This window comes from Poecile atricapillus, chromosome 1 (assembly GCF_030490865.1).
Source record: "Poecile atricapillus isolate bPoeAtr1 chromosome 1, bPoeAtr1.hap1, whole genome shotgun sequence".
Lineage (NCBI taxonomy): Eukaryota > Metazoa > Chordata > Aves > Passeriformes > Paridae > Poecile > Poecile atricapillus.
In genome coordinates, this window is record NC_081249.1 from 83,379,382 (window position 1) to 83,394,222 (window position 14,841).

General features: G+C 35.7%; 1 protein-coding gene across 5 annotated transcripts in view; it reads right to left on the minus strand.

The window, feature by feature from the left end:
* Positions 1-14,841, minus strand: part of PICALM (phosphatidylinositol binding clathrin assembly protein) — a 66,716-nt gene that overhangs the window by 33,145 nt on the left and 18,730 nt on the right. For all 5 annotated transcript variants that reach the window (XM_058835528.1, XM_058835515.1, XM_058835522.1 and 2 more), the window contains exons 2-6: positions 7,134-7,276; positions 4,905-4,980; positions 3,578-3,680; positions 1,283-1,376; positions 666-777 (exon numbers count right to left, since the gene is read on the minus strand). In XM_058835528.1, the coding sequence (XP_058691511.1) occupies positions 666-777; positions 1,283-1,376; positions 3,578-3,680; positions 4,905-4,980; positions 7,134-7,276 (528 nt within the window). The remainder of the gene's footprint in view (positions 1-665; positions 778-1,282; positions 1,377-3,577; positions 3,681-4,904; positions 4,981-7,133; positions 7,277-14,841) is intronic.

The window sequence follows — 14,841 nt, forward strand, 5'->3', positions numbered from 1 at the left end:
TGAGTAATGACAGCAATCAGGTAGCTTCATCCAAACACAGCATATAACAAGCAAGTCAACAGATTACTTTCAACTTAATTCTTTTCTAAATTTAGGCTCTCCACCTTCAGTATGTGCAAGTGAAAGGGCCTTAACCCTGAATTTGTAATTCTCTTTAAAATACAAGACACGCTCTAGGAACATATGACAACCAATCATGCAACCAAAGCAACATTGAAGTTTCAATACCCAAGCAATCATTGATGTTGTGATTGCAGATTTGTAACTGAGCTACCGATTCCTTTACTATGAAACACAAACTATTTCTTAAGAAAATCCCCAAGCAACATCAATATTCTAATTCAGGTTTGCCATGCAGTTCAAAAAGACAAAATAAAAAAAAATGCAAACCCAAAACCAATGCACACAAAAATCCCCAACAAAGCAGTGCAAGAAAAAAAATTAGGTGGATCCAAAATCTTAGATGGGCTTTGCTTTCAGATTTTACCTATCCTAGGTACAAAGCAATGTAAGCAATGTAACAACTGCAGAGACAAACATTGGAAATAACAGTGAAATTTTGATTTTTTACAGTAAGACTGTTTCAGTTCTCAAGAGAGTAGCTCTTGTGAATCATTCACCGAGTTTCCCCCCCAGAGCTAAGCATTGCAGAAAGTTGTATTTACCCAAGAGGTTAATAATCCCTTCATTATATGCCGCGAACAGTCTAATGGCATCTTTGAAGAGGAGCATGAAGGCAGCATTAATTACACCATTTGTAAGTTCATTGCTATTAACCTAGGAAAATCAGAGAAAAAGTTAACTGAACTGGATTCACCTCTTACTGGAAAACTTCTGGTTAACTCCAGCATGCTATCTTCAAGACAGACTTTCCAATCATCTCACTGGCTACTTGCAGAAAGTAGCATCATAACAAACCAAGTTTCTCTCATCACAGAATTAAATCCAATCATTTTGGCAGACATTTTTGTTAACTAATGCTAATGTTAACTAACATAACTAAAAGAGAGAGGGCAGAAGTAATCAGCTTTTCAACAAACAAGCAATTCCTACATAAGCTACACAATAAAAACAGTAATTTAGCACAAAGCATTCTCTCCAGTGAGCGTTGTATCTATTTTTTCTGATTTCTTGGGGGTATACCAATGAATAAAATTATCTGTTCTCTTTAAGTTGTGCAGATAACATGGAACCAAGTGCAAGACCTTTAATCTTGACCTGTTTTATATGTTCGTACAACAAGTTGATGGTACGTTAGAAATGTACATGCTGCTCAACTTACATTAAAGTCAAGAAGTGCATCCATTTGATTTTGTATAATTGGTACAGTTTTTAAGAGTTTTTCTGTGCTCATTGTTCTCATCACTCCATCTGCCCTGTTGTGAAAAAAATACGAAGAAAATTCTTCACATGAATTTTGAATGTAATTATTAATAGGGAACAACAGAAAATATATCAGGTCATCAGAGAAACCATTTAAGTCTTTGCCATATAAAGCCATCCTTGTGGTGTTTAGGAATAGTGTCTAGCCAGAATAACTGTAATAACTGCAGCGCAGAAAGACAACAACTTATTTGGTCAAAATATGAATCCAAGATGAATTTTTACTCAGAGAAAATGAAACTGATAGTGTTTAGAAATATAGGAGAGATACAACGCATCAGATAACCAAAGGAAAAAAAACCCTAAAGATTATTTTTGAAGCAATTTTTAATGCATTCTTTTTCCAATCACCCAATTATTCTTTTGTGTCAGTTTGGATTCTTTTCAACTTAAAGAGGTAAGAAAGAATAAAAAAAATGCAGCAGTATGTTTTTCAAGCTTTTTCAGAAAGGTTCTAGAGACTACATGTCTTTTACTGGCTGACTACCATTATTTGGTTGTTTATTAATTGTTCAGATTGAATAGACTAAGACTGGCTGCACATTTGCAAAACATCCAAAAAAATCAACAACTGAGGAAGAGACTAGATCCCCTCAGTGACATGAAACAACTGCTCTCTGTAAGACAAATCAGACAGCCTTGTAGTTCATCAGCATGCACATAGCAAACCAAATGCTTCCTGCAAGTGCAAATCTCATAGTACATCTTCACAGAAAAGTTTGTGGCTGTTCTCCAGGTTGGAAAGCAGTGGGGACCATGCTGCTTCCAGCTCTCTACTTGTGCTGTATATTTACTCCTAACAGTAAGTGCAAGAAATTTATATAATGCAGAACATGGGTGGGAGGGCCCTGAGAAAAATCAGGGAGTTGAAAAGGTAGATTGCTGCCATCAGAACACTTATTCCTACTGGCTTAAAGAAGGACCTCCAAGCACATGGTGCAGGCTAAATAATTCACCTCGTTAGACCTAAAACACCTGATAAAACAATTGTGTATCTCTCTAGAGCAGCTGCAGCCACCTTACCACACACAAATCTTAGGTGTGGAAAACGCTGTTTTGCGTTGCTGGCAATCCAAGCAACTCTAAACACAGAAAGAGCAAAAGGAGTCCAAGCATCCTCCTTTTACTTTATTGTCACACCTCAAACCAAAATGGATTCTACAGTCTCAGCAAGGAGACAGAAGGGATTTGGACAGAGTTCTTAGGCCCACTCCAAATGCCTTTACAACATTAGTGCAAAATATCATTAGACAGCCCATTACTACAATTAATTCATTCAATAGTATTAAATTCAGATTTCTGTAGATTAAGTATTAAGTTTTTAGTTTCAACATAAATTCACCTAGGTATGGATGATCTAGGACACCCAAATGTAAAACTTGTATTATGCTTTTAAACCTTAAAGAGCACAATATATAAAAAGATATTGGACAAAGATGGAAAAACCCAACTGTTATTGGTACCTTCTCACTAGCCTTCCCAAAGAAGACCTCCAGATTAATTCCATCATTCACTATAACATGTAATTTACCAGACTACTGGTGCTCTGCACCATGTTATCGTACATGCAAATGGGTACCTAGTCTCAAAAGAACTCGTTTCTCTTAAATGAGGACACTTTCCAGGGAAAATCTGAATTCTTGTAGACCAACTCATGATAGCATCTGCTATAACATACTATTAAAAGCAGAAATTTACACTACCTTCACAAAGGTAGTAAACTTCACACAGATATTTTGTGACAAGAACACAAACACCAGTAAGGACTGACAGGTGTTTCACCTGTCATTTCAACCTTCCAGAACTACAAGCACAAATAAATTGCACAGTCTATATTTACACATATATTTGCACAGTTTATATTACATAAAAGTCAAAGTATATAACCTATTATGAAAGACTTGTTCAAACTTCTACTTTTTATATAAATACTTCCATGCATACCATCTTCCATTCCTTTATATTAAACTGTTAATGTTTAAAGATAAAAAAATGCAACAACTGAAGTAAAATACTTTTTGCAATATACATCAATATACACCAGTTGAGCCTTTGTGTGTCATGGGAGATATTCAAAAGAGAAAAGGAGTCATTATTGTCTGTATTAAGCCTGAGCTAACGTCACTATTTTTCACTTGAATTACAGGACATGTGATAAAACCTCAAGATCAGTAGAACAAAATACAGTCCTTACCCTCTTTTTACTTTTGTGAAGTCAAAAGCCACTTGTCTATAGGAAACTGCCTTTTCATTCAAATACCTGCTATACCGCCTGATAAATGTTGACATATCATAACCTAAAAAAAACAAGTTTCAGAGGTTTATTACCTACTTAATCAAAGAACAAGGATGTTATTCAACATAAAGTGCAAAATATTAACATGACAGCTCCAACAACTGCAAAATTGTGCAAAAATATAAACTGAAAATAACTGCATACGTCATTGTGTTCACCATGTAAATCAAACAGACAATACCACAAATATCTAGACAACCTCAACTATGTACAAGTTCACACTTCACTTCCTAAGGAAATTACTTCCACAAGCAAAACAAAGTAATTTTATGCAAGTTTTCTTATACTACAATAGAAATTACTATCAAGAAATTAAATGATGCATTCACAAAGGCTTTCACATCAGCTCCGTAACACAGTGCCTCATTTGCAACTGAATAGAAAAATAGGCTTTGATGGAAACTCTACAACATGACAGAAATTTTTCTCTGTTAAGACAGCAGTGATAGGAAATATTTTGATAACTGTCAATCTAGGGGTATAGACTAAGAAAAAGATCTGTTCATAGTCTATGCCGAGACCATAGAAGTTAAAACTCAATAAAACGACAATTTGGTAGAGCCTTGGTTATGAGAGGGTTTCTGTCCTCAGGCAACCACTTTAGCTGCCTGTTCTAGTACACTTGTGGCAAAGATCAGAAGTATATAAGAAACAGTAGACAAAGTAAGGAACCACCTTAAGAGAAAAAGCAATGACAGCTACATGTATGGTCAGATCTGCACTGAAATGCAGCATAACAGTTTTGAAGACTATTCCAGTTGAAAAACCCAAACCACAGAAACACTTATTTGTCCACAATTAGTCTCAAAGATAAATGGAATTTTTTTGATCAATTTCCCAAAAAAGTAATTTTAATTCTTTTTAGATACAGTTCTTATCTCACTGACATGCTGTATGTGCATATGATGCGTTTTTTAAAAATTATGTTAATAATCAAAATTGTCTCATTTGGAGAGGTCTATCTCTATAGAAATAAGAGGAATACTAAGATCTGTATTGCTATAGAAGTCAGAAATCTTTAAGTAAGCCTGTTAGAAAAGATGTAACATGTTCCTCCAGCAGACAGCTCCTACCACACCATTACAGCATTTTATTTAAGCAATGCAGCCTAGGGTAAAATGGACAGAAAAGTTACTTCCTAAATGACAGGGTTCTTTAGAGTAACCAAGTTGTCTTTGCTGCTCCTCAGCACATTACTAACTTTTAATGAAAAAAGACACCTTACCTTGCAATCCACTTTTGTCTAGGAAATTGCTCAAATTAAACAATGTGTTTCTGGACGCCAGATACTGGATAAAACGCTAGATGAAAGAAAAAAAATTAAATACTTTTACTGTGTTACCAAGGAGAAGGAATTGAGGTAGCAATACTAGAAACTTTTTATCCAGGTTACAAAATTCAGCTTTTATGCCTTAAGACTAACTTCAAATCTGGAAACTATTACAAAAACAGCTAAACTATCGAAGTAAGCCAGTTAGGTTTTTATGCATAAATATGTGAACAAATACAAGTGGCATTTTGTATGAAGGTCTCATTTAGTTGGAGTTTATTTTTAAGCCAGAATATGGAACTCTGAAGTTCTGAAAAAATCCCTTCAAATACATTCTCATTTTACATGCTAGTAGTCATTTCACTGATTTCAATTTATGAGAACTAATTTAGTTTTACCAATTAGCCAAGCCACCTTTGCTCAGCAAACAATTGCAATGGTACTTAGCTTAAATATGAGAATAAGGTGATATGTTAGTTTGCTCATAAATCAAATACCAAACAAACCATATGAAGTATTAACACTGTATCACAATACTTCTAAGTATACATAATTACAAATTATGTTTCAAAAGGTGAATGATGCTATTTTCATCTTGTAAAGACACATTTCAGATCACTGACACAATCTAATAGGAAAAAAAAAATTGTACAGAGCTGCTACAAAAATAAGCCAATCATTCAGTTGCAAGAAACATTTTGACAAAAGACAAAACCAGTGTTGATTACAGTGTATATGTACTACTTCATTACTTTCATTTGCATACATGGATTACATAGAAAAAAGACTGGAGAAGAGTAAAGGCACTCAGTACCTAGCCATAAAGGAATTAAGCCAAAGTTGAGGCGCTATCCCTGGAGATATTTAAAAGACACACAGAGGTGGCTTTTGGGGATATAAGTTAGTGGTGGGCTTTGGCAGTGCTGGGTTAGCAGTTGGACTTGACCTTAAAGGTCCTTTACAATCTGAATGTGCTATAATCAGTTTGCACTCTCACCGTTCCAGTACTATTTTCAAAAGTGAAAACTTTCATTTTGAGCAGCAATCTTACCCTCACTACTTCTGTAATATATTTGGCAAGCAAAACTTGTTTAGAAATTCTACTGTTAATGGAAAGTATTTCAGACAGTGGTCCCATGAAATACCTTTAATTATGAACTATTTTGGCATCAGTTTAAAATTCATGACTCTAAGTGCAAAGTGTATAGACTGTGTTTTGAAAAGTGTCAATTATCCCAATGAAAAAGTTTAAGCTTCTAGTCAACAACAGAAGTTTGCCCTCTTGTGGCTTAGTTATCTGCACAGAATAGATTTTCACCCAGACCAGCAATAACCTGCAAGTGAAACCAGTATACGTTTAAAAACTTAACCTCCCCTTCCAACCCAGACAAGTCAGTCAGAAGAAGTAGTTCCTCTGAATGCAACCTGAAATGAAAAATTTTGGTAATTTGCGAAAACCATCTCAATTCCAAAGTTCATAGCTTACCTTATTCTGACTGTTTGCAGTAAAAAGGAATGCTTACAAACATTTTCTAAGAAAGCATTAAATATATATATATTTTTTTTTTAAAAGCAAAACATTCAAAGCTCCTGCTATGCTTGGATTGGTATTTCAAACAATAAGGCCCCAGAGGAATTCAAATTGTGAGACAAAACAAGTTTATTCTTTTTTGTGTAACTTAGGGTTAGTCTGTTAAACTGTTCAGCTGTTAACATCTCGGTGTTACTTCACCCTGTCCTAGAGTGACCCTCAAAGCCAACTCATAGGCACATATTTCATTATAAAAGATTAGGGGGTGATGGTAGAAACAAATTTAAAATCAAGTTATCTAGGGGAAAAGACCAGAAGGTTAGCTACAGCATGAAGGTAAAAATGCTTCCATTTTCAGCTTTTGGAATCCCACAGGAGTTAGTTTTTCTTGGGGTTTTTTCCTTCATCATAAGAATATGAACATAGGGGAAAAAAGTATCCTCAGCATTTGGGACACTTACTTGTTACTCCAGAATTGTACATTTTGAAGTAGAAACAATGGAGACAAACAAAAAATGAGACCTGTGTTCATGCAGAGTTGGACCCAAAAAGGCAAACCCAAAGATTGTCTTACAAAAAGAATTAGTGGAAGCATTTAGCTGGACAGGAATGAGGGGCTGCAACCGTTCTCAGACACATCATTTTTGTATTACCTCATTTCCATACACCATTAGATGATGGGTTGTGATAAGCGATTTGAAGACCACTACCCAGCTACTGTTGGTAGTTCTTTCAAATAAACTATCTGCCAGCTGCGGGATGTTCACATTCATCTCATTCGTGCACTGGATTAAATCTGCAACACAAAAATTTCTGTTGTTATTATCAGTTCTGTGAAGGAAGTTCAATAATGTTCCCCAGAAATTCAGTACATTCATTTTATGTAGTAATATTTTTGATGAAAACTGAGGGGCTTTCCAGTAAAATATTGAAAAGCACCATGGCCATGGTCTATCAGAACTTCATAATACAAAAATTCACTCTGCACACTGCCAAGATTCAACTGCTTTTACAGCTGCCTTAGAAGGCCCTGGAACAGAAATCTCTACACTACCTCTAACAACCCTCAGCTTTCAAACACCTAAAGCATTAAATAGCAAAATAACTATTACATGGTACCATTTAATTACATTTTACTGGAAGATTATGACTAGAATTAACTGTAATCTCAGATTTCTGGCCTCTTAATGGATCAGTAAACCCTTCCAGACTCTGGTTCAAAGTGAGTAATAAAAGATTCAAATACTGCTTAGTCTTGATACAATGCAATCAACACCTTCAAAAGGGCAGAGGAAATGTTGAGTGGAAAAAGGAGCCTCTAGCAACAAAGCCAGAATTATTTTAGAAGACAGATTAATTTAGTTCAAACAAAGTTGGATTGTTAACCAAAAAGATGGTTAGGAGCACGAGACCTGAGGTTGGCTAGCTAAAACAAAGCTTTCCAATTTCTGTTCAGCCTGGATTACTGACTGTCCCACCTGTATAAACATGGGGAGCAGCTATACTGCCAGTACAACCAATAGAATAATGGACCATCATCCAGTAATTTATTTGCAAAGGCTGATGAAGGGATGATTTAAGATTACAACACTATGTTGACAAATACAACAGAAACAACTATATGATCATAGAGCTTGCTATTAATACGAAACTTAACTTAATGCAATACACTAGGGATGAAATTTTTTTACTATTACCACTCCAAAAATAAATCAGTAATTTTCACTCAAACTAACAGCCCTGCCAAAGGCCTTAGCTCAATAAAGATCTAGACTTCAGAATATCCTATGCCTGCCTGTCTAAGGATTATCAAGGTATACTGGAAACACCCATTTAATCTGAAAGCAAACATTTCACCTTTGAAGACAGTTTTATACCTTGCTATGAACAATCATTCACCTTGAAGGACTTTTGAAAGACAGGACCTTCCTTCAGCCAGAGCAGCAGGTAAGCATGACTACCATACTCAGAACTAGTATGGTCAGAACAGAAAAAGCTGCTATTTACATGTTTAAGTATTAAAGGAAGTGAGCAGGAAATTATTTCCACATTCATAAATGTAATGAGATGGAGAGATAAACATTCTTTTATCTACAACTAAAATTGTGATGACTAGAGGCATTCATGACCTCATTTTTAAGTCACGGTTATCTATTATTGGATGATGATTTGGGGTTGTTAAGACAATACCAGGATATTACTCAGCAAGAGACATGCTATGAGCTGGATCATTAAAACCAAGCCCTGCAGCCTCTTCCCCTTCAGGTCTTCCCTCCTAAATAACAACACAAGCAGTTTTATGCAAGGCTCTCTGGCAGGAACATACATTAAATACAAAGGTACACACATCACTGGATGTCAAGTCATACATTTTGGCACAAGAGGTGCAAGTGCATATTAGAAAGTGAGAACTTCTATCCTTAAATGCAACGTTTACCAACACATCAACAGTAACAAAAAATAGAAGAGGTGGCACTTCAATATCCACTACCTAAAAACATTAAAAAATCCCCACCCCAAATAAATATCCAGTGTAGATGATATTTTGTGTTGGGATAAATGTTTTCTGAAATGCCACTGAACTTTGAAATCATTTTATGTCACAGTGAATAAAAGAAAACAGGCTCCATAACCCTCAGAAAATCATCCCTAACAAGACTGATGAGTGTTCATGCAAAAAGCATAGAAATGAAGGGGGGGGGGGGGGGGGTGTGCACAGAGGGAGAGTGCAAGAACATTATGAGGAACCAGTAACCACCTGGGAGAGAACATAGGCAAGAAGAGAGGTACAGAGGCAACCCTAGCCTTCAGTGGAGGTAAATTTGCAAACACAAACAAGGATGTCACTGCAATACTACAGTTACTACAAATCAAATTTAATAAAACATGAAATTTCTTTCTCTCCAAAATGCGATTGAACAGATGCGCAACAATCTGGTATGTTTTAATACCTCAAAGTACCTATACCATATACATCTCAGAAAAGTTACATATCTCTGAAATTTCTTTTGAAAGTATTTTCATGAGCAATGCTAAATAGGTAAAATACTTGCACAGTTACACCCAAATTAGAACAGCAATTTTTGTGCTAACTATACTATAAGCACCATAGTACAGACAGAAGAGGATATCCTTCATCCTACATTTCTGCACTACATCCCACACTGCATATACCATGTTCTTACTTATTTATCCTAGGCCCACAAACACCCTTCATTAAAGGAGAGGAACAAATATATAGTTATTTTCACATCCTACGCTTAACACAACTCGTCTCACACCCACCTATGAAAATACTAGCTATGTGTTTGGAAACCTAAGGGCCCCAAAGCAACATATCTCTAGACTGCTACTTACTGGAAATGCTACGAGCAATACCACAGGCAGGTGTATAACCAAAGGGTACAGCAATAAGGGAACAGCTTTCATCTTAGAGCAAAAATAGAAACAAGCAAAATAATCAAGAAAACAAAGGATGACCTTTGGTGAAAGAGTGATGCCTGTTTCACTGATCTGTCTTGTCATGGGAGTCAAGGAGGAAGACTGAATAGTTACCCCATCAATATTACAGAAAGGAAATTCACTTTATGTATTGACCTTCTGCATTAAGGCCCAGAATACCTCACAGCAGAAAAAGAAACTCTCCTGGGAAATATAAACCACATAAAATCAGAGAATTCTGCAATTCTAAAATCTGTTAAAACTTCACAGCATGAGACACACATCATACAGGTGTTAGATAACAAGTGTCATTCCCTGCTTCAAAGAAGGCAGCAATTAGCAACAAAAATCTTAAGCTTGCAGCTGGCTGGGAGATGTATATGAGGGAAGGTTAGACAGCAATGAATGCACAGTCATATCCATGGATGTGGCAGGGGACAGCCAAGGGAAAGGCTACCAGGTTGCCCAGGGCATCAAGCACATGATGCACAGGAAGTGGTGGAAGGAGGTGGGTTTATTTCACCAGCAAAACAGAAGGCTGGAGGCAGAGAGAGGGAATATAAATAATACCTTTAATCATGTAATCTTGGAGGTTCACAGAAAAAGGATGAGAAACAAAAGGGAAATTGTCAGGCACCTGAGCCCATAAACAGACAGATCTGTTAAAGTTCTGCATGGTTTAAAAGCTGGGGTTCATTACAAAACCTGAGGTCCCTTCCTGTGGGAACTGACAGTGGTCAAATAAGAGATTTTTAGGCTTCAGGCACTAGCTTGAGCCTGTGGGAAAGTCAAGTACACAACTTTCTCACTCTGGCCTGGGAAATCATGAACAGGAATCCAAACAGTCCTTAGAGAAGGAAAACAACCTTTGCAGGTGTTGTTTGTCTTCTTGTTTACTTGCAAGAAACAGTCAAGGATTGTTACTCCTAACTGTCCAATGATAGTGATGTGCTGGTTTGATGACCAGTCAGAGTTACCTTTTCAGACCTTCTCAGAACTGTCTATAAAAGATCTGAAAGAATAAAAAGTGCTCTCTTTTGCAACTAAAGCTAGAGAGCCTGTCACTTTTGCCATCCCTAATACAGTGTGACACCTTCCAATCTAAAGCAATTTACTTATCTATGCTGCATCTATGGAAAGAGAGAATAGAGGCAGGCAAAAACAGAGAAGTGACTTACAAAGTAAGTTGAAGTCAGACAGAGTGGTCCAACAGGTATCCCTAAAGATGAAAAACCTTAGACTTACGTGATTGACAAAACATGTTTTGAGAACACCATTACATACCTACACTAAATCGTGTATCAAATTTCAGCAGAGGTTTCAGAGCCAAAACTAGATTTTCCAAGAAAACACTTATAGTTTGTTTTTAAATAGTGTTTAGATTTTATTTTTGTTATAACAGTTAAAGCTTTCACCACCAAGTGACTTTCACATAACTCAGTTCTGTTTGGATCTTTTTGCAAGAAAGCAAGAGATTTGCAAGGAATCATAACAAAGGTCTGGCCAACAGACATTTCAGCAACACTTGAAGACTTGCAACTGCACCTGTACCAAAGCAAGCATATTGCCTAACCTGGTTCAAGTTAACTACTGCAAAACATACAGTACAATACTGTACAATACTGAGGCTTAGAAAAATAACATACTGGCAACTCCCAACCAAGAGTTCTACAGCCTTTCAACCATTCATCCTTCATTACAGGAAAGAATCAAGTGATTCATTGCCTTATGCAATTCATAGTTACCAGGTGAAACAAGTATAAAAGTGCAAAGTAGAGTAAAAGTAAAGCAAGACTGAAGATTCATACAGAAGAATGAAGCTGCAATCACCCACACAAAGCAGTTACTAAAAGGCTATGATGATAAATTATGCTGTCTACTCCACACTAGGCATGTAGATGTGGATTAGCCAACCCATGGTAAGAGACCATGAGTGGGACCCATAGCAAACATGAGGCAGTCAGGCTGGATAATAAAGCATCAAAGGCATCTGTCCCAAAGTACCCTGGAGAATGCATGTGCTTTCAGCATGTGCCTGTGACCTAACTCCTTGTGTAGCACCTTGTTCTGCACCAGGCAGACTGCCAAGACAAAGCTATGAAAAACTGGTTTCCTTCCCCACAAAAAAAGAACTACAAGGTATCATTAATGAGTCTTTATGATTTCTTTTCCCAGAATCTTCCTCATATGAATTCCCAGTAAGATTCTAAAGAACCAGATTGAGAATAGCTTTCCTTAACAATTTTAGTTTCAGATAGAGTTTCAGACTGCGTCATTTGTGGTAACTTGACAAGTAGATTGAACATAAACCAGATTTACATACTTCATGTTCATGCAGTAGCTGATTATTTCCAACAGTTTACCTGTATCTCTCATTTTGTAGAATACTTCTATTCATAAATATCAATCTGAAAATACTTACAAGACTAAGGTCTTCCAGGCCAGAAAGTGTGTCCCACACCCCAGTTACTCCTAAACAGGTCAAGCAGCTGTGACAGATATCCACCTTGTTAGCTATTGCTTTGTCATCTTTTATACCACAGATACTACCTAGAATAATTCATTGGTTATATCCTGCAAGTTATTGATAGTTGTGCCATTTAGGAAAAAAATACATAATGGTGGAGACAGGATCCTTTTGGTAAGGAATTGCACTATTGATCACACCACTACTGACACTTGTGAAGATAGTGCCAAGAGCTAAATAAATTACATTCTTCAGTTCAAAAAAAAAAAAAAGAAAATAAGAAAATTAAATACATATTGGTAGATCCAAAGCACAAGCCAATACACGTCAGATCAAGTTTACTCAACTAGTATATTTAAAATTGAAGTCAACACAGCAAACTTGTTTCTTTTTCTAAGTACAAAAGGAAATATAAAACATTTCTTGCATGAATTATACAGGACAGCGTCTATCCATAAGATAGTTTTACTAAAGAGTATACATCTCCTTATGATAAATTCCCCTTTCACCTAAGGCCATAAAAAATGATTTTTAGGTTTGAGCAAAATGTCTAGTAATTATTGATATAGGGCTATTTTGCTTTCCTCTAAGGGACCAATTTCTCAACAAGACAAAATATTCAAAGCTTTGTCATTTATCATATTTATCATACCATTATTTTACATTTATCATACTTTTGGAAATGAGTGGGAAAAATGTTGGTGTATCAATTCAGAAGCTGAAGCAAAAATAAAATACTTATGGAAAAGACACAGTTACCTACACTGCCAATACTCAAGTTAAATTCCTTTCTCTGGCTGCCTAGATTTCAATTCATATCATGATTTTCAAATTATACCAGTTTTCTCTATGTCAGGCTCTCATTTTCTTCTTGTTCTACACAAATATTTGATCACTGGAACAGAGCTGCTCCCTCGTTTGGTCAGCAATCTTAATCAAAACACAAATGTCTGAATCTAAAAATCTATTAAACAGCTAAAACATTTCCAAACAATAGATGAGAAAGCAGCAATGTGACCATTTCCCATGCAATGACACACTGTGTAGCAGCACTTAACATGGACAACTTTGGAAATTTGGTGAAAAATTTCAAAGATCAGAAATCAGCAAGTTCAGACCAAATTGGTAAATGATATGAAAAATGATTGGGTTTAGGCCATTGAGAAATCAGCCACTAGACAATAAATGCCTTCAATTTTTTGCTAGGAATACAGTTACAGCAAGCTTTTACTATTCCTAAACAAATTTTATAGGTTTAAGATCAACATTCCCCTGCTTACTCCTAAAGAGCTCATGATCTATATGCCCATGTAGATTTTAAACAGTCCTGTTACAGATTCTGGGAAAGGACACACACCTGCCACATCTTTCCTTCCCAGAAGGACCTCGAGAAAGTTTCAAAAGAGGGGGAAAACACAGGTTACTGAGAAGGAGACAGGGGAAAAAAAATTTAAAGAAATAAACATGTTCCAGTTACAGAAATGTAACATTTTTCCACAGATTTTAAATGAAGGAGAAACTGAATTTAGCAGCAACAAAGTTTTTCATGGTCTGTTTTGTTGTTGTTGCTATTTACTGAACTAGAAGTATTTTTTTAGCCAGAGTGGTTTGCATAAAATGTAACTTAAAATATTAGAAATATCTAACCTCTGTATACTAGATATTTTTCCTTTGTCTTTTTTTCTTCAAATTTTTGTAACAGACCATCTTCCTTCCTTGAATAATTGGCAAGTCAAGGGAGTCCCTTATTTTCAGAAGTTCAATATAAAGTATTGTTTTTCAGCTGGCCACAGATGACAACATATTTTGGATTTTGGAGGTTATTTTTTTCTATTCACCTTCACATAATGATCATGAGGAGTGTGCTCTCATTTTTTCCAATTATAAAATTAACAAAATTGAAATGACTTCACAAATACATACCAGTTTTATTCTAGCAAAGCTCTTTGAAAGCATTTCTAGAGCATATATAGACAGTGTTCTCTAATATTGAAATGCTTGGAGGACTTAATTGGGCCAGGAAAGGACACTTATAAAAACTTCAAGAAATCAGAAATACCAAAAGAAGAACAAAAGAAAAAGGGTTTCTGTAAAACCTGTAATTAAAATCTACAGATTAACAGTTCTGATAACTGCAAACCTTCACACATTCAGATCTGTTCTAGACATTTCAACTGACATTTTAAAAGCAGATAACTTTAATGTAAGTATACATGACTTTCTAAATAATTTCCCACTTCTTCCACAGGTGATGTCCTTCTTTAAATATGGAAAATAGAATTAGAAAGTTACTGGATGTAAATAAGTACTTCTCATTATAGAACAAAGGAATTTGTCTAAAAAAACCCCAAAACACTCAGAATAATTCTGAACATTAATGCAAACAAGTAAAATTGTAATTTTTTAAAAGCCGATTTCTTCCTTGAAACAATACATTTGGTAACTAAAAATTA